We start from the raw sequence: 25,020 nt of genomic DNA on the forward strand, positions 1-25,020 counted from the left end.
CAAGACATCACCAGAGAGATCCTGGATGGGCAGTAGAAACTTCAGAGCTTTATAGGATTGCAAAGACAGACAGACATCTCCAGGACAGCTCATTGGACTTCTGCCCTGGTGCTGCCCTGGGTGACATTTTGATGGACTTCTCGCTCATGCTTTCTGCCAGGGGTTATAAACCATAATTTCAAGGACTCGTCAAACAGTGTCCGGCTGGGTGACTGGCTGGATGGACAGCCGTAAGCTGGGCAGGCACACGAGAGTGAGGACAGGACAGACAGCCAGGAAATCACTGCTTTGCTAGTATCTGCACTGCATTGCAGATGTCTCCTCCTCTCCATACAGCTCCTTTCGGTTGCCTCCTGCTCTGCCCAGAGTTTGGGCCAGTCTAATCTCTTTGCTGTTAAAAAGAGACAGAAAAGCAAATACTTGCAGTCATTGAAGTATCTCTTACAACAAGGGAGGCTTTTCAACTCACAAAGAAGACGTGATTCAGTCTTCCTGAAGTGGAGTGAACCATCTCCCACAGGCTTGGGCAGCCCCCGGCCCGGCCCCGTCTCCCACGCACAGCAGCTGTGGGTCCTACAGGAGGGAGACGTTGGCAGCGCTGAGCCCGAGGAGGAGAGGAGATCCTGCTGAGCAGGAAGCTCCTTCGGGCAGGGCTGTCATCTCCTGCCTGGTTTGGGGTTTCGCACACCACTGGGTGTCTGGAGCTGCAGATGTGTGCTGCAGGAGGTGCTGCTCTAAGCAAAGTCGGTGCAGCCAGTCCGAGCCCACAGATGAACAGCCCCAATGCTGCTGTGAGCCGTGCCCGAGAGCTGGCTTGTGGCCCGAGAGTTGGGGTTCAGAGTGTTTGGAACACACAAAACTGCCTTCAATCAGGCCAGGTCATCTGCTACATCTCAGAGCATCAGCAAAGCCACTGGGAAGAGGAACGGCAATCCCAAAAAAGCACAAGGAAGGTAATGGGGCCACGCAGCAAAACCAGCCCCTTCCCCTGGGCTGAGGGATGCATCTTCCCCATGCCCCGGCAGCCCCTCCTATGACCATCTGCTAACCAGGGTCTTCTCCTGCCAACCACTCTGGGAGCCTCCCCTGTGTCTGGGGGCCATCCACCTCCAGGCCATGGTGCCTGGTGGGGTGGGGGGACACAGCAGGGGCACCAGGCGGCTGTCCTGGGAGACAGCCCTTGCCCAGTTTGTGAGCTGCAGGATCATGGATTTGGGAGATTTAATTTCAAGCTTTTTCATCCTTCCAAATTAAAAAGATGGCGGGGAAGAGGCTTGTTGGGTTTTTTCCCTTCCCTGACCCCATGTCTCAAGAAAGTGCCAAGGATCGCAGAGAGTAATTGAAATGTAATGAAAACAGTTTAATCCATCTTAAAGGGAAACCAGCTCACAGAGGATGCAGCAAACACAGGGTGGTGGGCACCAGGGGCTGGGGGAGCCCTGACTGCCCCACCAGCCCTGACCCGACACATGCCCAGCAGCCAGGCTGGTGCCGCACGCTGCGGCTGCCCATCAAGTGAAGGGATGTCCAGGTGTTACGGTTTGAAGAACCCACAACAATTTATTGTCATTTAGATAATTATTCTATCACCCGATGACCCCTCCCCACCCAGGAAGGGGAATTGGGGAAAAACAAGGAAACCCGAGGGTTGAAATATAAAGAGATTTAATAGAATAAGACTAAACAATTAACATCAATAATGCCAAAGAACCAGTATTGATCCCGATACCAATATAAGATACCCGAGGACTATCCCCAGCCCATTCCCCAGCAAGAAGCCGTGCACTCCCAGCAGGGACAGCAAATGCGGGACCCTGCGAGCGCTGCGGCTTCGGGAGGAAGGGAAGGGCTGAGGGCTCCGGCACCGGGGCAAGGAGTTCTCTGGACCCACCACCATCGAGGGAGAGAGAGAACTACGCAGCAAGCTTTCTAATTTATACTGAATGTGGCGTTCATGGTATGAAACGATCCTGTTGGCAGCCTGGGTCAAGTGCCCGGGTCTCACTCCTCCTCATCCCTGCTCCTGGAGAGGCTCGAAAACACTGAGACCTTGAAACCTGCACACCAGAGCTGGCTGTAAAGTAAATATTTGCACAAATTCAAACACTAGAGCCTTCTAAAAGTGCAGTTTTCCCAAGCATTAGAAGAGACTTTACCGCAAAGAAAAATTACTGAAAGATAAATCAATCCTGTGTTGCTCGAACCAGGACACCAGAGCAAGCAGGACAGGCAGGAGGATCAGGACAGGCGGGAGGATCAGGACCTCTTGGCAGCCCTGCAAAGAGCCCACAGGAGAAGGGAGCAATAAACTGTCCACTGTAGAGAAGCGAGAGCACAGCAGCCTGTGAGAGAGGGAGCTCCCTGCCCTCCCCTGGTCCCTGCCTCCCCGTCCCTTCTACTCCCACCCCTCCAGCCCCCCGCCAAACTTCACTTTTCCTCCCTTCCTGCTTATCCCCACAGCCCCTCAGTCACTCCTCCTGCCCCTCTGCTTCTTGAGCCGACCTGAGCCAGTCCAGCCCCGAGCCCCACTCTTCCCTTGCAAGCCAGGCTTTCATTGCATTTCATTTATTTTCATTTCATTTATTTAATTTCGTTTCATTTCCCTATTTTTTTTGAGTCCTAAGGCGGTTTTACTTTATTGTGGGGCCCAGTGAACCCAAAAGCAGTGATGCTGATGTGCTTTATGGCAAAGCAGTCACGGGGCTGAAGCCTCTCTCAGGAGCACCTGGGGGATTTCTGCTTCAAATATTGATTGCCCTTTGTAGAAAAATTTACTATCAATATGCAGAGACCCCCTTATAATCAAATCAGCATTGTGTTGTCTCCTTAGGGACTGACTCCTGTAGTGTGATGTGACGGGAGAAGCACAGTGTCCATCAGAGCCAGGATGGAAGCGAAGGACCTTGCTGGGAGTCTGGAGCTGGGGCATGGAAGGAAGGGAGAAGGAGACCATGGGGGCAGAGCTGAGCCTGGGCAGATCAGGGTGGTAATTCAGGGGGGATTTGGGCTCCCCAATACCTGCAGGTCTTCCCCTCCAAGTTGGTCAGGGTTGAGCTTGCCCACTCATGGCCACCTGGAATTTAAAGAACCAGATGGATGGCTGAGCCTGGAGCCTGTCCTTCTACACCCCGTCCTTCTCTTCTGTCCAGAGGGTTTCCTTTGAGAACACCTCCTGGGGCTTTTTGTCACTGCTCTTTAACCACTGCGCTGATGCCAGCTTGCACAAAGCAGGAGCAGGGCTGCCTGGCACATCCCCAAGTCTCTCTTCTGTGACACTTCTCCAGTCAGCACCCACCGCTGCTCCACCAGCTCACACGGGTGCTGGCCCATGGGCAAGGGGCTCCAGAGAGGCCGATGCACCCAGCTGCTGAGGAGCACAACGGGGGAAGGATGACACCCACAAAGACCATGAGCAGCTGGACTAAGTCCAGGCTAATGCTGCATTTGGGAAGAAGGGCAGGTTTGGTGTCAAGGTTCCCCCAGCTCAGGCCAGGGCAACAGCCATGTCCTCATCCCCACAATGCACGGGCACTGTCCATCTCTCCCATGCCACCAAAGCCCAGGCCAGGCGGCAGGGCACCAGCTTGTAGGTAAAGGCAGCTGGCTCAGCAGCAAGTCCAGAGAAGCCAGGGGAGGTGGGACAGGACCGAGCAAGCCTTGTGTGGGGCCACAGGATCCCCTGGAGACAGGAGCCTTGTGGGTTCCCATGAGTGCTGGGGGCAGCTGGCAATGCCCAGCTGGGCTGGTGGGGGGGGGGCTGGCAGGCACCCCCCGGGAGCAGGATTTGCCAGGGGCAGCGGGACTGGCTGTGTGGGAGCGGGGTGGCCAGCCCAGGCTGCACTCGCCTGCTGGCTGCAAACCAGTGCTTTAGAGCCACCGGCCTGGCTTTGCCCACTGGGAGCCACAGAGTTAGTGGGAGACTTTTTAAAACCCATCAAGCAATGGAATACGTTGCACTTCTTTTTATTTATTTTTTTTTGGTACTTGCAAACAATTATTTAAAGCCCCAGCTGCCTTTCATTATTAATACATTTTTCCCAGTGAGACGAAGGAGAACAAGCCTGTCAATTCCTATTGTCCTTCAGTGATCCTGACTCCTCTCCCTCCACTGTCCAGCCCTGGCTGTTTTTGCTGACCAGACTGTGCAGCAGGACAAGCTCCCTGGGGAGACCGGAGCCAAATTAGTGGCTGAACTGGGAGAAGGAGAACCCAGGATCCCAGCTTACGAGCTCTGCTTCTCAGGGGAACACACCATTATCCTACTTGTTCTTGAAGAATAACCAAATGACGGTTTCCTTTCTCACAAACTCACTGGAGGCTCTGAGGGTCCAAGCACTATTTCCCCTTCCAGGTGTGTGTTGAGGAACATTGGATCATCCTAGTGTTGGAAAATGGCTCTTCTGCACAGACCCCAGCCAACCCATCTCCCAGAGCAGCCCCTTCATCTTGCCAAGGAGCAGCCGTTCAGCTGCGTGTACATGTTTTGGCGCCCTGGATCTTGAAGCAGTAGTCTAGGATTCTCTGGATTTTTATACCCATAGGAGGCTTCAGTGCTTGCTGGTTGCCTTTAAGCAACACTCAAACTAAAGCAAAAAGTAAATAAGAAACTAAACTAAAAGGTAAAAGGAAATAATTAGTTTATACACTACACAGCTTCAAATAGGTTTTAAGTATGGAAAATCAAATCATTGATTGACAGCTCAACTCATCTATATGTTCTTTGGTTTTCTTTAAGCAGCCCCAAAAAGTTTGTCTTTTTTCTCTGTATAACCCCATGCAGATGAGGATCGCCCCCCCAAGGATGGGGTAAGTGCGCCAGGGAACCCCTCAGTGAGGAGCTCCCCGGCCCTCAGGGGATCCCCTGTGTCCGGCTGTCCCCCTCCACCACCCCACAGGGACACCTGGACCGCAGATGGCCACCCTCAGCCCCTAGCAAAGGACAGACGGCCGGGCTCGGAGGGTGACACGGCTCCACCAGGAGTGATGCAGCAAGGCAGGAAAGATCAACCGAGCAGCAAACAGCTTCTCAGGTCAGGCTCTGAGTGTTCAGAAACACCTCTGCTCTCATCGTAGCTACTGAGATGATTTCCTCCAGGGTAAAACACGCCACAGACCGGGGCGCCTGTTGGAGAGGAGACGTTTGACATCATATCGCATTAGTGCAGCTGCACACAACACACAGAGCAGGGCTGCCAGCCCCCCTCCGAGAGCCCGTAACCACAGAAACACCAAGCAGAGTGCAGAAGACGGGATGCTTGGCTCCAGACTTCCCTTGGCTCAGGCAAGACCCGTGTGCTGTGTTTGGCAGCAGGTTTTTCTCCAGCCCCCTGAACAAATGGGACAGGAGCAGTGATTTGCTGGCAGTGCCCCTGCCGGCCTTCATTATGCTGGCTGGGGAAGGGTATCCATTAAAGAAACATGTGCAAAGACCAGAAAAATAGCAGCAGCATTATTCAGGCAGCCTGTGATTGAACACTGAGACACACAAGCACTTAAACTGCAGCTAGAAAGAATGAATCCTTCCCCTACTCCTCTCCTGCTCCCTGTTCTCTCCAGCCCCTGGACTTGCGCTCCTTCTCCTCCCCTCCACCATGTCATCTCTCTCCCATCCTGCTTCTCTCCTTCGTCCCTTAACCTTGGTGGCATTTGCTTTTGGAGCTGGGGACAGCCCTCGCGAGGACGCCCTGGTGAGGGGTGGGCTGCCAAAGAGGTTCTCGGGGGGCTCTGAGCATCTCTCCTCTTCCTCCAGGTGCAGGGACGTCTGCGGGGGAGCAGGGTCGGTGCTCCTGCAAGGGCTCTGCCGCACCATCCCCGAGCCATGGTCTAGGAAACACTGGGACCATGAAGGGCTTAGGAGATAACAGAAGCCGCCACCTCTCTGATAACCTGGACTCCCCTCAAGACTCTCTTTATGCCCCCCAGGACAGGAACCCTTATCTCCTCAGCCCCACTGATTCCTTCACCATGGACCCCCGATTCCCAGCCCAGAATACCCTCCACAGCGACTGTCTCCTTCCACTCAACAACCAGATCTCCAACAGCAGCACTTTCCCCCGCATCCATTACAACTCCCACTTTGAGGTCCCGGATGACAACCCTTTTCCAAGCCATGCCCAAGCCACTAAAATCAACCGCCTGCCTGCAAACCTCCTTGACCAGTTTGAGAAGCAGTTGCCCATCCACAGAGATGGCTTCAGCACCCTCCAGTTTCAGAGGAGCGATGCAAAGCACCGGAGCGAGAGCCCTGGGCGCATCCGGCACCTCGTCCACTCCGTCCAGAAGCTATTTGCCAAGTCCCAGTCTCTGGAGGGCCCCACCAAAGGCAACGTGAACGGCAAGAAGGGGGCGGATGACCCCAAGCAAAACCGGAGGAGCAAGAGCAAAGACCGAGCGAAGACCTCTGAGCCCAAGCGCAGGACCAGATCCAACATATCAGGCTGGTGGAGCTCAGATGACAACTTAGACAGCGACACCTGCAGCTACCGCAATCCAATGGGCCTCATGACACTGGGCCGGCAGCCGGACCACAGCCAGCCCAAGTACTTCATGCACGCTTACAATACCATCAGCGAGCACATGCTGAAATCCTCCAAGAGCAATAACGACCTCAAGGTCACTCCTTGCACCAATATCCCCATCAACAATGACTCCAACTACATTAAGAGGGGCTCCTGGTCTACGCTGACACTCAGCCATGCCCGGGAAATGTGCCAGAAAGCCTCCGCCACGATCGACAAAGCCTTGCTGAAGTCCAAGTCCTGCCATCAGGACCTGGCCTACCACTACCTGCAGGTGCGTGCAGCGGGGGGGTTAGGGCTTGCTGCGTGCAGGGGGAGCGCAGGAAGACAGGGGACACCCTCTCGGCAGGCGCCCTGTTGCCCAGTAGACCTTACGAAACAGCTCCAGGTGGTTCAGCTGCCACCTCAAGTCACATTGCCAGGAGGGGGCTGTGGGGGTTTAAATTCAGCACGGCCCTGGGGACAAACCGCCACCCCTCCTGCAGGGACACGAGTGCTGATGGGGTCCAGTTCCCCCAGCTGCAGCGCTGCTCCAGGACCCCCCAGCCCCTGTGCTGGGCCATGGCAGCATGGGGAAGAGCTGATGTGCCCACCCTGCAGCCTCAGCACCCTCTGCTGTGGTCCCCCTTTGCTGCGGGACCCCAAAACATCCCCACTGCCCACCCAGGCCCTGTAGATGCTGTGGTGGGGTGGACTCTTGGGCTTTTGGGCAGCTGGGCACGTAACTGCCCACACATAGTCACACTCAGTGCTCAAGCAGCTGGGCATGCCCAGGGGCTGCAGCTCATATCCCACCAGGACACAGCTCTCCGGCCTCTGGCCGAGCACCGCCACCATCCCAGGGGTTGAAGGTGACCAGTAATAACTAACGCTTGACCCCTTATATCCACGCATCACAAGGATGTGCCGGCGTGCCCAGCAAGCCCTGCTCTACAGAGCTTCCCCGGAGCGCTGGTAGGACCTGCAGCTCTGCGGGGCATGGCTGCCTTTGCTGCTCCCCCGCACACCGGGCAGGGCTGGGGGCCAGGAGGGCACTGCCAGCCCCCCCACTTGCATGGCAGAAGCCTGCATGGCTAATGCTGGTTTGAACCCCCCTGTCACCGAGAGCGCCAGGTCACTGCCGTGGTTTCAAAAAGCGGCACTTGAAGAACATGAACCTGGTTGTGCCCTAGAGAGAGGAATGAAGATAAATAAGCCAGGCCTGGATGGGGGGAGGAGGGGACTAGTCTATGTATATAAATCTCCAGCATCCTTTTTAATGCAAAGGTGTCATGGGCTCCCCTGGCTGTGGCCAGCGGGCTTAGAAGCTTTAAAGAGCAATGAATTATTGAAGCACGCTCTGCTTCCAATACCTTGCTGGCCACGGCTGCAAATCAAATTTCAGAGGGACTTATTGCATCAGGAACATCACCAGAAAAAATGTTCTCGGCCTGGTTTCTTTTTCTTTGCCCCCCACCTCCTTTCAGTTAAGCCGTAGGAGGTTACAGATCTGCAGACAAAATGTCCGCTGGCGCCGTTCCCCCTGCGGGAGCAGCGGCAGAGCCCAGCGCAGGCAGCCTCTGGCGCCGGATGGGACCCCGGCAGCCCCCCACCCCCCGGGGTTGGGTCACAGCCGGGGGTGCGAGTCTGCCCTGCTGGTTATTCCCCACCCATGTAATGAGCCTCCGTTTCTCGACAGCCTGACGGAGGGCTGTGGGCACAGCTGGGTGGCGTGAGCCTGGCCAGCAGCTGGGCAGCCCCACCGCTCGGCTGGGAGGACACGGGTGCCGCCCCGCTGCAGCCGAGCGAGCCCCCGCGGAGGTGGGACCAGCCCCTCAGCCCTGGGCCGACCGACGCAGGCAGCGGCCAGGTAGGGATCTTGTTTTGAGGGGAAGCTTTTGCCCAGCTCCCTCCTCACCCTGACCCTCCTGGGAACCATCAGAGGGGATCGGCAGCCTGCGCCACCAGACTCGGAGCAGGAGCAGCCGGCAGCCCCTGTCGGCACGGCCGGAGGGGCACTGGGGGACGCCGGGGTGTCACCGGCATCCCAAGCGGCTGGGGCAGCCCATGGCCGGCAGCATCTCACCAGCAAAGTCAAGGCCCCAGGCCAGAAAACATGATGTTTGGTGCCCCTGCAAGCCAACAGATGCCCCCAGACACCTGGGATGAGCCCCGGAGCACAGGGCACAGGGTCATCAGGGTAGGATGGGGTGATTTCATCCCTACCCCTCCTTGGCACGGGAAGGGGACTAAGCTGGTGATGGAGAAGTCACCTCTGAAGGTGTGGGAAACGTCATTTTGCAAGGCCCCATGTCCCCTGCCACCCGCCCCCCCCCAGCGCAGGATGAGCCCACTTCCCGCTTGTGCCCTGGTGAGGGACCACCATCTGCCTGGCCCCAGAGCCCGGTGCTCAGGGAGCACAGAGGTCCTGCCCTGCTGCGGACGGGGCTGCTGTGAGGCAGAAATGCCCAGTGAGTCCCAGAGGTAGAGAAGTGTCCTCTGACACGAGGGAGGGAGGAGGAGTGTGACGGGGACAAACAGGACCCCCCCAGCCTCCAGGCTTCGGTAAGCCCTCCAAGGCTATTCACCTCCCCTGCCCCATTTGTAGGCTCTGGGTAGCCTTTGGGGTCACTGGAGACTACTGGGGGTCCATGTCATGTTTCCAGGCCCTTTCCCAGACCCAGATGTTGGAGCTGAGAGTGGGTGATCACCAAGCTCCAGGTCCAGCCCTGTCCCATCAGGGTGGGGGATTTCTCAGGAGCAGTCCCCAGGGTGAAACAGCACTGTCCTTAGAACCCAGTCCCCAGGGAGGGAGGCCGTGCTCCCTGTCTCCTGTTCTCCCATCCCCATGGGCCCCACGGGTGGCTGGTGGTGCAAAGGAAGAGGCTGAGGGGTCAGGATCCGAATGGCCAAGAAGCAACTTGAAGCGAGAGATTCCCCGGGTAGGGGTGAACAGGAGCAGGCAGGGCTGAGCAGCATTTCTGCCCCACACACAGACTCGGACCCATGTCCATGGATTCCGAGACCGCACCAAAGGGACGAGCAGTGTCGGGGCTCCCAGGGGGCAGGGTCATACCACAGGCACCATTAGACTGATGCATCATCAGGATTAGCTTCCCCAACCCCATTTACAGTCAGACAGCACTGAAGCTTCCTTAACCCCCAAGTAGCCCCAAAGATAAATCTGTAATGCAGAGCGGGTGGCCCGTTCAGTGCCAGCCACTCCACAGATGCTGGCTGCTCTCACGCCAGCCCCACAGAGCACCCATGGGGCAGGAAACCTAGCTCAGGTCCTTCCCAGAGGGTGCCCTGCCAAAAGGACAGATGGGTCCCGAAGGCAGCTTGGGCTCCAGCTTGCTTTCTTGAGGATGTGCCTGAGACCACACGCAGCCCTCGGGATGCCACGAGGGACGGGGCCCTGGAGGGAGCCGGGGTGTACCCACGTGGGGCTCAGTCTCTCTGCCTCGGAGCCAGGCTGCATGGCACATCCATCCCTGTGTGCTGCGTCCGGCCCCGCAGGACCCACGGCCGCTGCCTTCGTGTGCCGTGCATGTCTGTGCGTGCCGGGGCCGGGCTGCATGTCGGAACTGGCACGCGTGTGAGTGGAAGGCCTGTTTGCTCTGCAAGTCTCTCTTCCCCCAGACCTCACTGAAGCGGTGGGTGCAGCTCTTTTGTCCCTGCCCAGCACCCAGGATTGGTATTTTCCCCTTCCCTCCTCTCTCCCCTCTCTTAATGCTCCAAGAGACTGGGGAACGCCCCAGGCAGCATGAGGGTAGGGGGAAAGCTCTGTGTGGCCCCTTCTTTTCTCTTTCCTCCACGCTCAGGTTGTGGCACGGAGAGCAGAAGAGCCAGAAGGCACCGCTGCTTTGCAGCGTGCAGTATTGTGGCAGGATGGTGTCGGCGGAGCCCAGCTCCCAGGGACGAACACATGCCTGAATCCCACATGCCTGCACCACGAGACACTGCATGGACCAAAACCGGGCAGAAAGGAGGATCCTGAAGCCTGGCAGAGCATCTCTGCTGCCCACTCCTCCCCTCCTGTGTGGCCACTGGGCAGGGTGGATCCCCAAGCCCTCCATGCCAGCAGCCACCAACAGAGGCTCTCAACCTGGGCGTCCTCTTGCTCCCACCCCTTTCACACCAACCAAAGCACTGTGGGCAGAAGCCAGCCTATGTCAGGGAGAGCAGCATGAAGAGCAGCAAGGCTGCCACAGCCTGTGAGGAAGGAGCCTCCTGATCTTCTCTGTGCCGGGCTTTGGTGCAACACAAGGCAGTCCTCATTCCCACTTGTCCTTTCTGTAGCTCACGGTCTGTGTTTGGGGTCCAGGGTCTCGGCTGCCAGGAAAGCTGCTGCCATCCAGGTGCTGCACTGGCCACCGTCGAGGTCCATCCCTTGACAGCAGGAGGTGCTCTGGGCTCTTCAGCCCCAACACAGAGCTTCAGAGACTATGGGACACGCTCCTCATGTGCCTGAAGGTGCAGAGAAGCAGACCGGAGGACCCTGAACAGCACCTCAAGTATCTGCACTGCTCCCGAAGATCTCCAAGGGCACACACTTGTCTTTTCAGGTGTGGCACTTCAGAAACACTTCTCCTGCGCTCTGTCCCACGGGAGCAAGAGCTGTGGGAGTCCCTGTGGACTCTGTGTGCAGGCTGAAGCAGGACACGCTCCAAACCGGGGCACCAGATTCAAAGGGTGTCCTGCCAAGCATCTGCCTTCCCCTTGACGCTGCTAAACTGGAATGTGGAGCACCTTGAGAGCAGCTTTGTTTCTTGCTGCCTTGCCAAGGCGTGAAGTAGAGGAGGGGCAAGGGAAAGGAGAAATGAGGCAGCTCAGCAAGGAGCAGTGGGCTGTCGCAGTGCGGCGGGGAAGCTGGTGGAGGCTGTCCCTAGGAGAGGGAATGGTCTGTTCGGGGCAGGCAGTGCTGTGGGATGCTTGGCTCACGCTCTGAAGGCAAGCTGCACCAGCAGAGATGTACTGAAAACCCTGTCCTCGTGTGGGTTTGCCTAGAGCCCAGATTGCCCATGGCCAGGAGGCAGATGCACAAGCCCAGGCAGAGCTGAGCAACCCACAGAGCCTGCCCTCAAGCAGCAGCACCAGAGCAGCCACAGGAGCCCAAGGTCTTAATGTCCCCTCTGTCCTTGGACTCACCAGGCTGACCCCAGCACATCTCACTGCCCCACAAAATACAGCGCTTGCCTCTGCACAGGGGATGGCTGTGTAGTCCCCTGGCCCCTGGCTGGCATGTCTGGCTGCTGGCAAGCTCTCGCCTCCTCAGCCAAGGGCTGCAGACCCCAGCCCTGCCTGCCCCCTTGCCCCAGCCCCTTGCTGGCCCAAGACCTGTGCAGGCAGGAGGCTGCCACTCACCCTGAGGAGAAGGCAGGCAGCAAAATGCAGTCTCAAGTCAGACCTGATGCCAAGACAATGGGTATAAAAGTCCTTCTCAGGGCCTCCGTCTCCTTTAGGAAGGGTCAGAGCCAGCCATCCCAGTGACCTATGGGGTCTCACCCATGGCAGGACTCAGCTGGGGCTAGCAGGTCCCTCCTGGCTGACCACGGGGCCACCCAGTGGAGGAAGCTGGGCTGGGGCAGAGAGAGAGCTCACACCCGGGAGGGAAGGGTCTCTCTGCTCTTACTTGTGTAGAAACCTGCTGAATAACGCCCAGTAGCCCCTGAGCTGGGCAGCCAGCCCAGAAGCCATTGCCAAGCACGAAGCTTGTGGGAGCAGAGTGGAAAGAGCTGGGAGAACCTTCAGCAGCAGTGCACGGGGCCAGGGTGGCCTAGCCAGGCTTGTGGCTCACATGTGAGACTTGCTCCGCGTCCGTCCCCACTCAGATCTCACACACAGGCAACACGATGCCCCTGGCCCTCTGTTCCATGGCCCCCAGTAACATGGGTCCTGGCTCATGGGCGCACATCATGGTGGGAGTCCCATCACCAAAGAGGTCCCACAGGCTGTTTGGATCTGGTCCACGTAGTCACCCCCTTGCCTTCTCCTGAACACAGACAGCAAGAGCAGGCTGGCAGGACATGGGCTGAACCCCTTGCTTCTTTGGGCAGAAGAAAGCCCTCACAGTGAGCTAAGCTGTTGTGTGTGGATTGAGCCCACATCTGGCCCACCCAGGGCCCTCTCAGAAGAACGAGAAGCCACTACCTGCAGATCTGAAGCTCACCCGAAGATGTTGCACCCCAGCAGCAGCAGACGGCACCCTCAGGCAAGCTCTGGCTCCCACAGAACATGCCTGCTGTGAACAAGGAGGAGAACAGGAGCCACACTGTGCTTAACGGCTCTGGCTCATCACAGTCAGCGGCAGCACAGCTCTGTGCGTCCCCAAAGCACTACATAACACTGGCTGATGGATCCACAGCCCCTTGGGGAGCTGGGCAAGTCCAACAGCTCCATCCAGCAGAGTCAATGTGGGTGCTCTCAGCAGCACGAGCTGTGCTCAGCACAAGGCCCTTTGCTGCTCCCCACGGCACTCCCCAGCCAGCAGACTGGGGGGCCTCGGGCTCTCCCCGTCTCTGCATGGTTTGCACATTGCTGCGTTCTTCACATCTTCCCTTGCTTCTCCTTGACCACATCTCCTCAGCTTAAGGGCAGGTCAAAGGCCAGCTACAAACCAAGTTAGCCACAAAACCAAGGCTTGCTCCTGGCAACTCAGGTTGCCCCATCTTTCTCCAGGCTGGTCCCACACCACGTGAGGGTCTTGTCCTGATCTGTCGTGGGCTGATGTCTGGCACTTGGCTGTGCCTCCGGTCCCCTACCCAAACCCTGCAGGACAGGCAGACAGGGCGCTGGCCACTTCGGTTGTGCAGTGCCTCAGGCCTCTCGTGGAAACATCAGCTCACCCATCTCTAACGAGGGAACAAGACAGCATGTCTGCCTTAAGTTAATTGCAGAGTTGTCATCTCGGTGAAGCTAGAAGTCCTTTTCTTGCACAAGGTACTACTCATCTGTTCAGAGAGGCCAGCACAAGGTCCATGTTCCTGAGCTGCTCTAGAGGGACTTTTGAGGGTCTGGTCTGGCTTCAGAAACTAATTTCAGCCACATGGAGTCACATTCAACTCAGAAGCCTTAAAGGCTGTTGGACTTAGTGAAGGTCTGGGCTCTGATCCACGGGTCCTGGTCTTCAACAGCTCTTGATTGCCTTGGCCTGAACAGTCTGTGCACTTTACGGTAAATGAGCGTGGGCTTTGCATTGAACAATGTGTGCCGCTCCTGTCCCAGTGCCCAGCACAGCCCTGGTGAGACTCTTCCCTCCCCGTCATGTCTGGCATTGTGCAGCTTGTGTCAACTGTGTGCGCATGGTGCGGTGTGAAGGTGGTCTGCGGTGGTGGGTGGTGAATGGCTGTGGGGAGATGTGCTGAAACAGGCCATCAAACGCAAGGCTGTCTGGCATGATCTGTTAAGGGAGGGTTGGAAAGGAATTGTGTTGCCCCTTGCCACTCCACTCCAGCTGAGGGTCCAACAGTTGTCCTTGCCACCAATCCCCCCAAGTCCCCACGATCCCACTGGTCCCAGAGGTGCTGTCCCTCACATCTGCTCATGCTCCCCTTGCTCTTGCAGGTGCCTCAGGGGGAGTGGAACAACACGCTGTCTCGGGACAAAGACAGCGAGATCCCGTGCCGGCGCATGCGGAGCGGGAGCTACATCAAAGCCATGGGGGATGATGATAGTGAAGACTCAGAAACCAGCCCCAAACCATCCCCGAAAACTGCAGCTCGGAGGCAGAGTTACCTCAAGGCTACCCAACAGTCCCTGAGTGAGCAGAGCACCACACAAAGGTAACGCTCCTCTGGGAGGTCTGCACAGGTCCCCAGGGGTTACCCCAGAAGCAGTCCTTGGGGTCTAGATAGCAGCACCCACATGGAGACCCCATGTGGCGATCAGAGACCCTCAGGGCTCCCAGCTCAGACTGCTCAGAGTGCCCACAGGGCAGGCAGATGAGGAGAAAAGCAGGACAGGAGAAGATGTAACAGAGGAACGGAGAGAGCTTTCCATCCTGGTGTCTCCAGACAGCCCTGCTGTTAGGAACCTGCTCCAGGTCCCTGTCCCCTCAGTGATGGGGAGGGCACTCCTTTGATGGAGCTGTGTGCATTTCCTCTCTGAGCATCTGCTCCTCCAAGGGAGTGCAGAGAACCCAACCCCACGATGCTGTTCAGAGGTGGAAGATGCTCAGCCAGCATGGCTGAGGGCACCTGGCACACAGCCCACAGGCTGCTGGGACTGTGCCGTCTGCTTTGCTCCACAGGTGTTCCAGGGACTCTGGGACCAGCCAGAAAGTGCCCCATTGGCACACTGGGCTGGGTAATACCCTGAGGCCAGGAGAGATGAGCTAAGAGGTCTGGGACCAGGTACTGAGGGAGGAAGACCCACAGTGGCTTGAGCCAGATGGACAGCAGAGGGAGGGGAACACAGCAGAAGCTTGATGAGCAAGAGGCTGGTCCTTGCAGGACGGGGTCTGTGTGGAACACCTGACCAGCAGTGATGCTGTGCAGTGCCCTCACTAGCCGCTCCGCTTCCCAGGACAAAGCACCCAGGGGCTGTAACAGCCCACCACTGTTTCGGATGCTGTGGCTCAGGGGGGTGTGAGCAGCACAGGGTGGCAGGAGGAGGCAGGGGCCACCGCAGATGAACTGCCGATGTTCAGCAGACAGAGCCAGAAGGAAATGAGGGTGCAGCAGGCAGTGTGGAGACCCCTCATGGTGGCTTCAGTTTGCAGACCAGATGCTACTTTCTGCTGAGAGATTGTGACAAAATTAACTGCGGGGAGCCCTGGAAATGCCTGCTCTGAATCCATCCCCAATCCCTACCTTCACATCCACCTCAGGGGGAGAAGAGTTGGGTCCAGGGGTCTCCGATGCAAAATACTCAAGTTGAGAGACGGAGGTTCTTCTTGTCCTGGGCTTATTGTCCACTCAGGTCATATGTCCATCAGGGTATGACCTCACCAGGGCTGCTGGGGTCCAGCCGGAGCCCACGACAGGCAACGTTGAGGAAGGGGCTGTCAGGGCAGGAGGGGCAGAGCCAGAGCAGCTGTGGATGCAGCGACCAGGGCTCTGGGCAGGGCTGGGCTGGACGTGGCCATTGCTGCCAGTGCTTGGCACCAGCAGGAGATGTGCTGGATGGGAGGACGGGGTTCCGCAGCTCCTGGGACATGGCACCCTGGCCTGCCCATCCCCTCTGGTGCGGGCTGGCGAGGGCTTGTGCCGGGCAGAGGCCAGGTGGGAGCAGCGGCCCAGAGCACGAGCACGGCTGCCATCTGCTGATCACCCTCTCGCCTCTTCCCCCTTGCTTCTCGGATGGAGCTTCTCGGATGCCGTGGCTGCTTTGGTTGCTGTGGGGCTTCCCTGAGGTGCCCCGCCAGCCTGGCACCGCCTTGGGACAGCAGTGGGGGCACCGTGCCCTGGCACAGCCTCATGCCAGCCCTGGCCAAGATCTGCAGTTTCCTTGGCCAGAGCTGCTGGGGCCATCTCCGGGCTCCACCAGCCGAGGGGCACCAGGCCTGTGGTTTGGGACAGGAGGGACCACAGGGAGGATGGCTTCAACCTTAGCCAGGACAAGGTGCAGAGGAGTGAGACTGCCCCTCTGAGAGGGTCTCTGCCCTTCCAAAGTGTGTTGCCCCCTTTGTGACTCGGTTTCCCCATGGGCTGGCTATGAGGTCAGGGTGAAGCCCAGTGGGATGGGCAGAGGGAGGCTGGCAGGGACACTGCCTGCCCCAGGACACAACTGATGGTGAGCTCATGCACAAAACCCTCTCAGGCCGAGGGAAAACAGGCAATAAATGGATAGCCCAGGGCTTGGGGCACCACATTGCCCTTGGCCACTCAGCAGTGGGTCCCCTGGGGGCTGGGTGTCTCCTCCATCACCCTCAGCAGAAGAGACTACTCCCTGCTGTCATGACACCGCAGGATGGAGACTCAGGGGGTGCCATGGTCCTTCCTGGGGGTCCAAAGGCTGCAGAGGTCTCCTGCAGAGGGACACACACTGCCCCCAGCTTTGCTGTCCCCCAGGCTGAGGGACAGACCTCTGCACCCACGAACCTGCTGGACGCGGGGGAAGCAGCACCCCAAGGTGCTGTAGGGACTGTGGGCAATTCCAGAGGGAGAGTCCCCACAGCTCTCCCAGGCTGGCATGGCTGTGTCCTCCACCATGCCCCACCTGGTCTGTGACAAGGACTCCTTTACGCAGGGTCTCATGGCAGAACAGAAGAGCGAGGGAGCCTCATCCTTCCCACATCCCACCTCTTCCTCCCACGTCCCTCCCATCCTTCCACATCCTTCCTGGCCCCTGTGTGCCTGGGTCCCAGCAGAGGCCATAGCTGTCACCCTGGCTGGGTCAGGTCAGTGACAGCCCTGCTCTTCGGCTGCAGAGGCTGCTGCTGAGCCCCGGGACATGGGGACAGTGCTTCTGCAGAGCCTGCAGCAGAAGCTGCTCTGGAAATACTGCCCCCCTCTGCTCCTGTAACACTGTCAGTCAGGCTTGGCTCCCCTTGATCTTCCAGATAATCTTTTGGGTTCCTCTACACAAATAAAATAATTTAAAAAAAAAAAAAAAAAAAAAGAAAAATCCCGCAGATGTTTCCAATTAGAAAGTCCACAAAATGCCATTTAGAAGTCATTTCTCACCCCACTTCTCACACCCCCTTCCCAGCAGTCCAGGCAGGGAAGAGCTGGTTTCCTTGACCCCCAGCCCCCAGCATCAGCCTGTGCTGGTCTGTCACCAGGGCTGTCACTCTGGGGGCGGGCACAGATCCCACCTGCTCCCTGGGGTTCGGCTGGACTAACCTGGCATCTGCAGTGCGTTCCTGGGGGCAGTGGGACCTGAGGTCTTGTCCCCTCTCCTTCTCCCACACCCCACAAACCTTCTCCCATGTGCCAGACTCGATAGCTCACGCCAGGGGCCGGCAGGGTGAGAAAGGGCTTCCTTCTGCTCCAGGAGCTGCAACAGGGGCCGAGCGGTGGACTCAGTGCCCAGTATCGTCTCCGTGCTGCCACGTGTGCCTGGCAGAGGGATGTCCTGACGGCAGGGTGGCAGCTCCAGCACTGTCCCCACCCTGGGGACACCCCTCACGCTCTCTCTCTCTCTTGCTGGCAGGAGCCTCGACCGCCTGGACTCTGTCGAGATCCTCCTACCTCCGAAGTTCCCAACCTGGGAGGAAGAATACAACCAGATCTCCGACAGCGTCAATGAGTCCAGTTGCATCAACCAGGTGAGAGGCTGGAGCACCAAGCCCCGCTGCATCAGCACACCCCAGTGAGACCGGAGGCTGGCTGCGGGGAGAGGGGAACGTCTTTTTCCCCGTTCAAAATAAGGCACTGGCTGCGCTCCAGGACTTGCACACACTATTCTCTGGCAGCTTTACCAAAGCATCAAGGCCAGCTCCCTAATCCAGATTCATATTAGACCCCCTTTCCTCTAGCTTCGCCTCCTCTCGGCACTGCTGGTGCAGCTCTGCCCATGGCCACAGGAATGGTAGCCCGGAGAGATGCTTCACAGCCATGGGTGAAGCTCAGGGCTGCTCTGAGCGCAGAGTCCCACCGTGTCACCACCCAGAAGCCACCTGCAAGGCTGCTGGCTCCTGCTGCAAGCTCCTCATGCCCGCTGGGTGGGTGCAGAGCCAGGGCAAAAGGTGGCGTCCAGCCTGGGACCCTGCCGCGGGTCACCGGGGACAGTGACCCTGCTTAGCTCTGGGGACATTGTCCCTTGTGCAGCAGGCTGGACCCAGGAACAGGGTGCCCGTAATTCGGGACACTGTCCTGCCAGCTAGCTGGGGATCTTTCCCTTGGATATTCTGGGTACCCTGGGAAGGAGAAAGCCAAGGGTGCCAGTGAGATGTTGATGGTGGGTGGCAAACCCCCAGGGTGGGCTCATGCCCTGACCCTGACCTCTGGGATGCAGTCAGTGCAAACTGGGTTTAACCCCCTGTCCCACACTGTGCCTCCCCTTGGGCTTGCTCTGGAGCAGCTCAGGGCTCGGGTGGCTATAAGCCAGTGGCTTCACAGGCCAGGAAATAACCCGTGACAGGACAAGGCCTTTGCAGAGGTCCCATGTGCTTATCTCAGCCCCGGGATGGGGACCCGTCCTTTTGGTGTGCAAGTGGAGGTCCCCGGGGCAGCAATGGCTCCACAAGCTTCACCCAGCCATTTCGCTGTCACCCTGGGCCTCTGCCATGTCCCTGTTCACGCATGTCTGCAGGAAACACGTGCCCCCTCGGTGCTGCTCTGCTCTGCCAGTGGGCAGTGGCCAGGGGCAGCAGCATGAGGCAGGGGTTAAAGCCGTGGGAGGGACACCACGAACCAGAGCATGGAGGAGGGTGGGCATCCTCTGCCGGGGTTCCCTTCCAGATGTGTGGGGCTCTGAGTCTCCTCGGGCCCAGCCCAGCCTCTCCAGCCCCACAGCTGGTTTCTCCTGCTGTCGTGGAGTGGTTGGAGCCCTTGGTGGAGGGCTCTGGGGAAGGGCAGGGGGCATTGCTGGTGGGCATACGTGTTCCTTGTGGTCAGTCTCGTTCCTTGTACATCAACAGCCGGGTGTCTCTTTGCACTGAGAAGGGGTCAGGACTGTTACATTCTTGTCTTTTGCGTGTAAATCCATGTCTGAAGCCAGGTCTCTGCGTGAAGGCAATGGGTGGGCTAAGTCTGTGCTTTCTCCCTGTCTAACACTGCCATTTAGCAGCTGAGTGCAGCACCCCCATGAAGACATCAGAAGGGCTTTGGAGCTGGAGGGTCTGAGCAGCCCATGATGTGCCAGGAGCTGCCCAGGCAAATGCCCCAGCCCCAGACTGGCAGCACAGTGACGCTGGGGACACGCCGACAGTCACAACACTCGCACAAGTGTGGGTCTGCTGTCATCATGTGCGCTTTGCCTGATTTCCTCCAAATCACAGAGAGTTCAGTTGCAGCTGGGTTGGGATTTAGAAGCCTCCCACGAGTTGCACATCTGTTGATCTAGGATGGAGCTGGTACAGCCACCAGTGTGTGCTGGTCTCATCCTCTGGTGGGTCTGACCTGCCCTTTCATCCGGTGCCAGAGGCAGTTCCTCCCCTGCCCTCTCTTTTGTGTGACCTCCAACACCTTCCTTGTGTGTCCAGCAAGACCCTAATGTCCTCCCACAGAGGAGCAACCTCAGCTCTGAAAGACAAGTCCCAACTGACTTCCACCTCGAAACCTCTGGAAGTCCAGGATTCACCAGGTGTGCCTGTCACACCAAGGGGAGCAGTGGCCAGAGAGGGCCAGTTGGTGGCCCCCCAACACTGCTTATCCACACTTTGAGCTGTGCCCTGTGTAGAAGGGCCAGACCCAGACCCCAGAGCCAAGCCTCTTCCCTCGGGTAGGTTTTGAACCAGGATCCTTCCCAAGACGGGTCATCTTGGGCAGCTCACGCAGGGCAGAACTCAGTGGGTGGATGTGCTCTGCAGACCAGGGATGGAGAGGAGGAGAAGACATTCCTCCCCACAGGCAGCGCAGTGTCTGTCGGGCATCTGTCCTTATGCCGAGTGTGTGCCGTGGCTTTGCTATGGAGAGAAGGCAGTGCCGCTTCCGTGTGGCTTCTTCCTGGTGTGGGGACAGAGGAGACAGCAGTGAGGTGGCCAGCCCGACCCCATCAGGGTGAAGGACAGTTTCCCCGACGCGGAGCACTCAGGCCGCCCATACACCCCCGGCTCTGCAGGCTGCGGAGGCCCATCGCTGCTCCTGGCCACACTGCAAGGTGCTGGCCAACGCTGGGGGCTTCCCAGAGGAGCCAACTGGGAGCCACACCAGCCCTTGTCCAGCAGCCACGGGCAACCCATGTGTGCCAAGGGGTGTCCCAGCACTGCGTGTCCCAAGTGTGCCCTGTGTATATATACATAATTATTGATATATGGTGCATACCACAGGCTGAATGCATCAGCAGCTTCTCTCCCTCTGGGAGGCGTCCCGTGGAGCTTTGCCATGCCGTGTTTGTGCCGCTGAGGGGCCTGTGCGGCATCTTGCTTGACATCTTATGAACCCTGAATTTGTACTGAAGTGTCAGCAGCAGTGGCCCAGGGGATGGGCCGTCCGCTCCCCTCGTCCTCGGTCCCTGTGCAATGGCTGTCTGTGTGAGGGGCTCCCCTGTTCTTGGCCTTTAACCTTCTCCAACTCTTTCTTCCAGATCTTTGGACCCCCCTCACTTATCCCTCAGATATTTACCCATGGAGAGCAGGTACCGTCCCACTGGTGTTTCCCTCTTCCTTCCTCACAGAGCTTTCTCAGGTCAGCCTGGACACCCACGGCAGGGTGCGAGGCAGGCTGTGGGGTCAGCCCACACCTGGGGCCAGCGGCAGGAGGAGGAGGAGAAAGAGGAAAAGGAGGCAGCACTCCCAACCTGGACACTGCAGGGCAGCTGGAGAGCTTGGTTGCCCTGGCCCTGGCAGGGGGTCAGGGACTGTCAGTTTTAGGGAGAAAGTAGATGAACCTTTTGAACCAAACTTTGTGGAGCTCAGATGCCAATGCTGGGCAGAAATACTGTCCTTGAGGCCAAAGAAAGGGCCAGGAGAGATGGAAGTGGGCAACAGGGCGAATCTCAGCACCTCTCATCTGTATTTCAGAACGCTCTGCTTTAGGCTGTCTCTGGTTTAACCCGGGTGAGCCTCTCCTGAGTCCGGGTTTGACCAGCCGCTGCTCCTGGAGAGCGGGGCAGGGCCGGGGGCATGGGTGGAAGGGAGGTGGGGGCAGCAGGAGAAGCAGGGAGTGAAGCTGCCCCTCTCTGCTCGTGCCTCGCCACAGCCTGCTGCCGAGCCCTCTCCTGGTGCCCCACTGCGGATTGGGCTAGGATGGGTTCCCAATGGTGCCACCCAGAAGCAGTCCAGGCAGCCTGGCCCTGGTCTAGCATGGGGGCTGTCCCCACACCTCCCCACCTTCTCTCTGGGCGCTGCACCCTGCTGTAGGGCCAGGCAGCCTCTCCCCACCGAGGAGCATGCCTGTCCCAGCAGGGTCTCCCAGTTGTGCTGGTGGGGCAGGGGGACCTGTCAGAGGCTAGACGGGGATTTCAGCCTCACGTGCTCTCAGGCCCTCCATGAGAGACTGGGGGGTGTTTCACAGGCACCGTGGTGGTAAGTCTCTCCTACTCCACAAGCAGGGACCCTCTCGCCTCCAAGGAGGGTCCCCTTTTCCCCCTCTCTCCACAGAGAGCCCGGGCATCCTGCACCCCACCAGCACTGACCGGGTCCCGTCTGCCCTAAGCGGGACCAGGCAAGAGGGGCAGCATGGAGGCAGCAGGGAGAGGGGCAGGAGGGGAAGGGAAAGGGCTGCCTGCGGGCAGGGGGTGACTGGCTCTGCCCCTCTTCCCCTGCAGGCGCCGGAGCCGGAGCTGGGGGAGCAGTACGAGGCGGTCTGCGACTCTACCTACAGCGAGGCTGAGTCGGCCGCCGCGGAGGTGCTGGACCTGCCTCTGCCCAGCTACTTTCGTTCCCGGAGCCACAGCTACCTCCGAGCCATCCAGGCGGGCTGCTCCCAGGAAGAGGACATAAGCTCCGTCCGCTCCATCTCCCCCCCGCCGACGGGCAGCCTCAGCGGCAGCAGGACCTTGCCCACCAACACCAGTGAGTGCCAGCGGCGTGTGGTGGGAGGGGGACGGAGGAGAGGGGGCACGACGCCAGCGGGGACAGGGGATACTGCTGCCAACTGCCCGGGAGGTGTCAAGAATGTGAGGTGCTGGGCTTAGACACCTGTATCTCCAGCCATGGTTCTCCAAGGCTTCTGTGGGTTTGTGGGGGCTTGCTCTGCGCTGGAGAGGAAGCCCAGCAGCCTGGCTGGGGCTGGATCTCCAGATGCGGGCGCTGAAATGGCACAGGCTCTGGTTGCTGGGATCTGGCCAGCATGGCTGATGTGACCTGCAGAGGCTCAAAAGTCTTCACCCAGTCGAGCCAAACCCAAGGCTGAGTGCTGTGGCTGGGAGCACCCCGTGGGATGCCCACCTTGCCCGGGAGCTCTGGCTGCCCTCTCTGCCCGGAGTCCTGCGGGCACAGGCAAGCATCCCTGCTGCCCTACAGTGTCAATAGCTTCCACCTTCCTCCTCCTCCTCTCCACTGTGCATCTCTTATTACTCCAATCCAGCCTGCAGCTGACAGGTTTGACCTCTCTGTAAAACTCCCAGGAAGAAAAAAGTCCAACAGGGACTCTGTAGCTGCTTCCCCAGGGTCTGAGCATGTCCTGATCTCTGCAGCCCAGCCAGGGGCAGAAATTGGGGCTGACAGGAGGAGGGAGGGCAGAAGGCATCTGTCCCTCAGTGCTGGAGGTGTGACAAGGCTTTGGGCTTCACAGTGAACTTCCTTGCAGGTTCCCACACAGGGCAGGACTCCTGGAAACAGGTCTGGGGGATCGGATCTGGGGGAAAAGGCGAATGGTGTGAATTTGTCCCCTCCAGATCCGCAGGGTTTGTGATTTTGCCCAGGCAGGTCTGACCCTGTCCAGCCAGGGGCCTGAGCCATGGCCGGTGAGGGCAGGACCCCGGCCAGCCCAGACCTGAGCCACACAGCTCAGGCAGCGGCATGACAAACATGGGGCTCACCAGCCACCCAGGCAGCAGCCCGGCTCCGTGCAGAGGCAGAGTGGTGCTGTGTGCTGGGCTCACAGTGCTCCCACCCCGGTCCCATACCCTGCGGGCAGGGCAGAAGAGGTAACAGGCAGAGAGCATCCCCCCGGTGCACCCAGCCCTCAGGCTGCTGCCTAGAGACGAGTCTTCAAAATCTCCTGAGGGTGAGGTGCTGGAGTTCTTCCTTTGGCTGGACTGGCTCCAATTGCCTTCTCTCCCAGAGACAGAATTGCAGCAGCCATGTAGGTGCCTAACATCCAGTCCTATTTGCCCCTCTCCATCGGGTGTATGTAGACTAGAGACCCCAACGTCCCTGCTGTGGGGTAAAAACAAGCCTTGCTCTGAGTTTCAAGGCACTAACAAGCCTTTCCAAGCCCCAGAGCCCAGCACCCTGCAGCCTCAGTGCACTGAGAAATGGGCAGGGCTATACCCAGCTCCAGACGCCCTGCCTGGCACTGGATGTGGGCATTATTCATTCCCAGCCCTTCTCTTTTGATTATTAATTGCTGCACTGGACAAGAGCCTGGCCTCTCCCTCCGACGTTAGTCAGGACTGACTCCATCCCCTGGAGCAGGGGGGAGACTGCAACGAGCCCCCTTCAGCAGGTGTTCCTCAGGGCCCTCTCTCCCCCAGGGCAGCTCCCAGCATCACAGCACAGCCCATCTCTGCACCAAACATCTGGCCAGAGCTGGCCCTCCTGCTTGCCAAGCCCTCCCTTCCCCAGTGGCCGGAGCACCCAACACCTCTGGGATGAGTCAGGGCTGCCCCTGCTCCCGGCAGGACCACTGTGCCCCCCTGCATTGCTGCTGGAGAGGCTCCCGTGAACTCCCCACACATTCAGCTCCCTGGTGGGAAGGAAGGCAGGCGAGTGCTTTGCCCCAGGGTGTAATTTTGCCCCAGGATGCTGGGGGCACTGGCTCAAGACAGCGAGGAACGGTGGGGGCTGCTCAGCCCTTGCAGCACTGGGAAAGCCCAGGAGGAAAGAGATGCAAGAGCTGGGTTTCTGTCTTATCCAAAAATGAGCTGGTGCTGGCTCCTTGCTGTGGAGACCAGCACTGCCCTGGCCCGGGGACATGTTTGGTGCAGCCAGGCTCCACCTGCAGATCCTTTACCAAAGCAGGATCTGCAGCAGTGGCTTCAGTCCCCAGTGGTCCGTGCCTCTCCTGGAAAACGCGTGCAAGGGCTGTGGGCGGTGGGGAGGAGCATTGCTCTGGAGATGCTGCTTCTGCAAATGGCTCCTGAAGGCCTGGGCAGAGCCGACAGGTTCAGCTGTGCGACGCTGCAGTGTGGGGAGCAGCTCTGCTCTGGCTGCAGCATTTCGGCTGGTATGAGGCCCTCCTGGGGTGCCAGGAGGTGGGAGCAGGCTCTGGAGAGATGCTCAGGGGAGTTGGCAGGCCCTTGCCAGAAGAGAAACCTGTTATCTTTCCATGATGCTTCAAGTCACTTGATCTGCATCACTTTTGCATCATTTTCTTCAAGGCAGCCTGTGTCCTTCTCGGCTTGGCCAGCCCTGGTGCTCCAGGTGTGGCTCGGCTGTAATGCAGGGTACAAGGAGCTGAGGAGTCCCATCCTGGGAATACTTTCGGGAACCGGTTAGAAAAGGTGATGCCTTAGTGCTCCTGGACACCAGAGCAGGCAGGAGGAGTCTGGCTTCTCACCAGGGTTGTACAGTGGAGGCAGACAGCGAGCCCTGTGACCCATGGGGACACTGGGGTCCGGTCCAACCTGCCCGAGGCTGCTCTTGGCATGAGCTCTGGCCCCAGACCACAGAGCTATGGGGGGAGGAGGAGAGGATTCAGGGCAGCCTCAGCAGATCTGCCACGGGCAAAGCTGCCAGAGTGCTGGGGTGGGCTGTTGGTCGGAGCCAGGTCAGAGCCCCATTCCAGCAGCAGGGAGAGGGGGGAGTGGGAGCTCCAGGCCTTCCCCCCCAGGGACACGCCCAGGCCCTCACGTCTCCCCTCCAGTGCCC

General features: G+C 58.8%; 1 protein-coding gene across 4 annotated transcripts in view; it reads left to right on the top strand.

Moving 5' to 3' along the window:
- Positions 1-5,757: 5,757 nt before the first annotated feature.
- DLGAP4 (DLG associated protein 4) overlaps positions 5,758-25,020 on the top strand; it is a 70,107-nt gene continuing 50,844 nt past the window's right edge. Inside the window, exons 1-7 of one of the 4 annotated variants that reach the window (XM_074157678.1) lie at positions 5,842-6,792; positions 7,419-7,472; positions 8,197-8,367; positions 14,064-14,281; positions 17,595-17,709; positions 20,631-20,681; positions 21,813-22,059. In XM_074157678.1, coding sequence (XP_074013779.1) covers positions 5,842-6,792; positions 7,419-7,472; positions 8,197-8,367; positions 14,064-14,281; positions 17,595-17,709; positions 20,631-20,681; positions 21,813-22,059 — 1,807 coding nt within the window. Of the gene's footprint in view, positions 6,795-7,418; positions 7,473-8,196; positions 8,368-9,006; positions 9,020-14,063; positions 14,282-17,594; positions 17,710-20,630; positions 20,682-21,812; positions 22,060-25,020 lie in introns of all 4 variants that reach the window. The other 3 variants (XM_074157681.1, XM_074157679.1, XM_074157680.1) reach the window with 3 other exon arrangements.

Source organism: Numenius arquata, chromosome 12, assembly GCF_964106895.1.
Source record: "Numenius arquata chromosome 12, bNumArq3.hap1.1, whole genome shotgun sequence".
Classification (NCBI taxonomy): Eukaryota; Metazoa; Chordata; class Aves; order Charadriiformes; family Scolopacidae; genus Numenius; species Numenius arquata.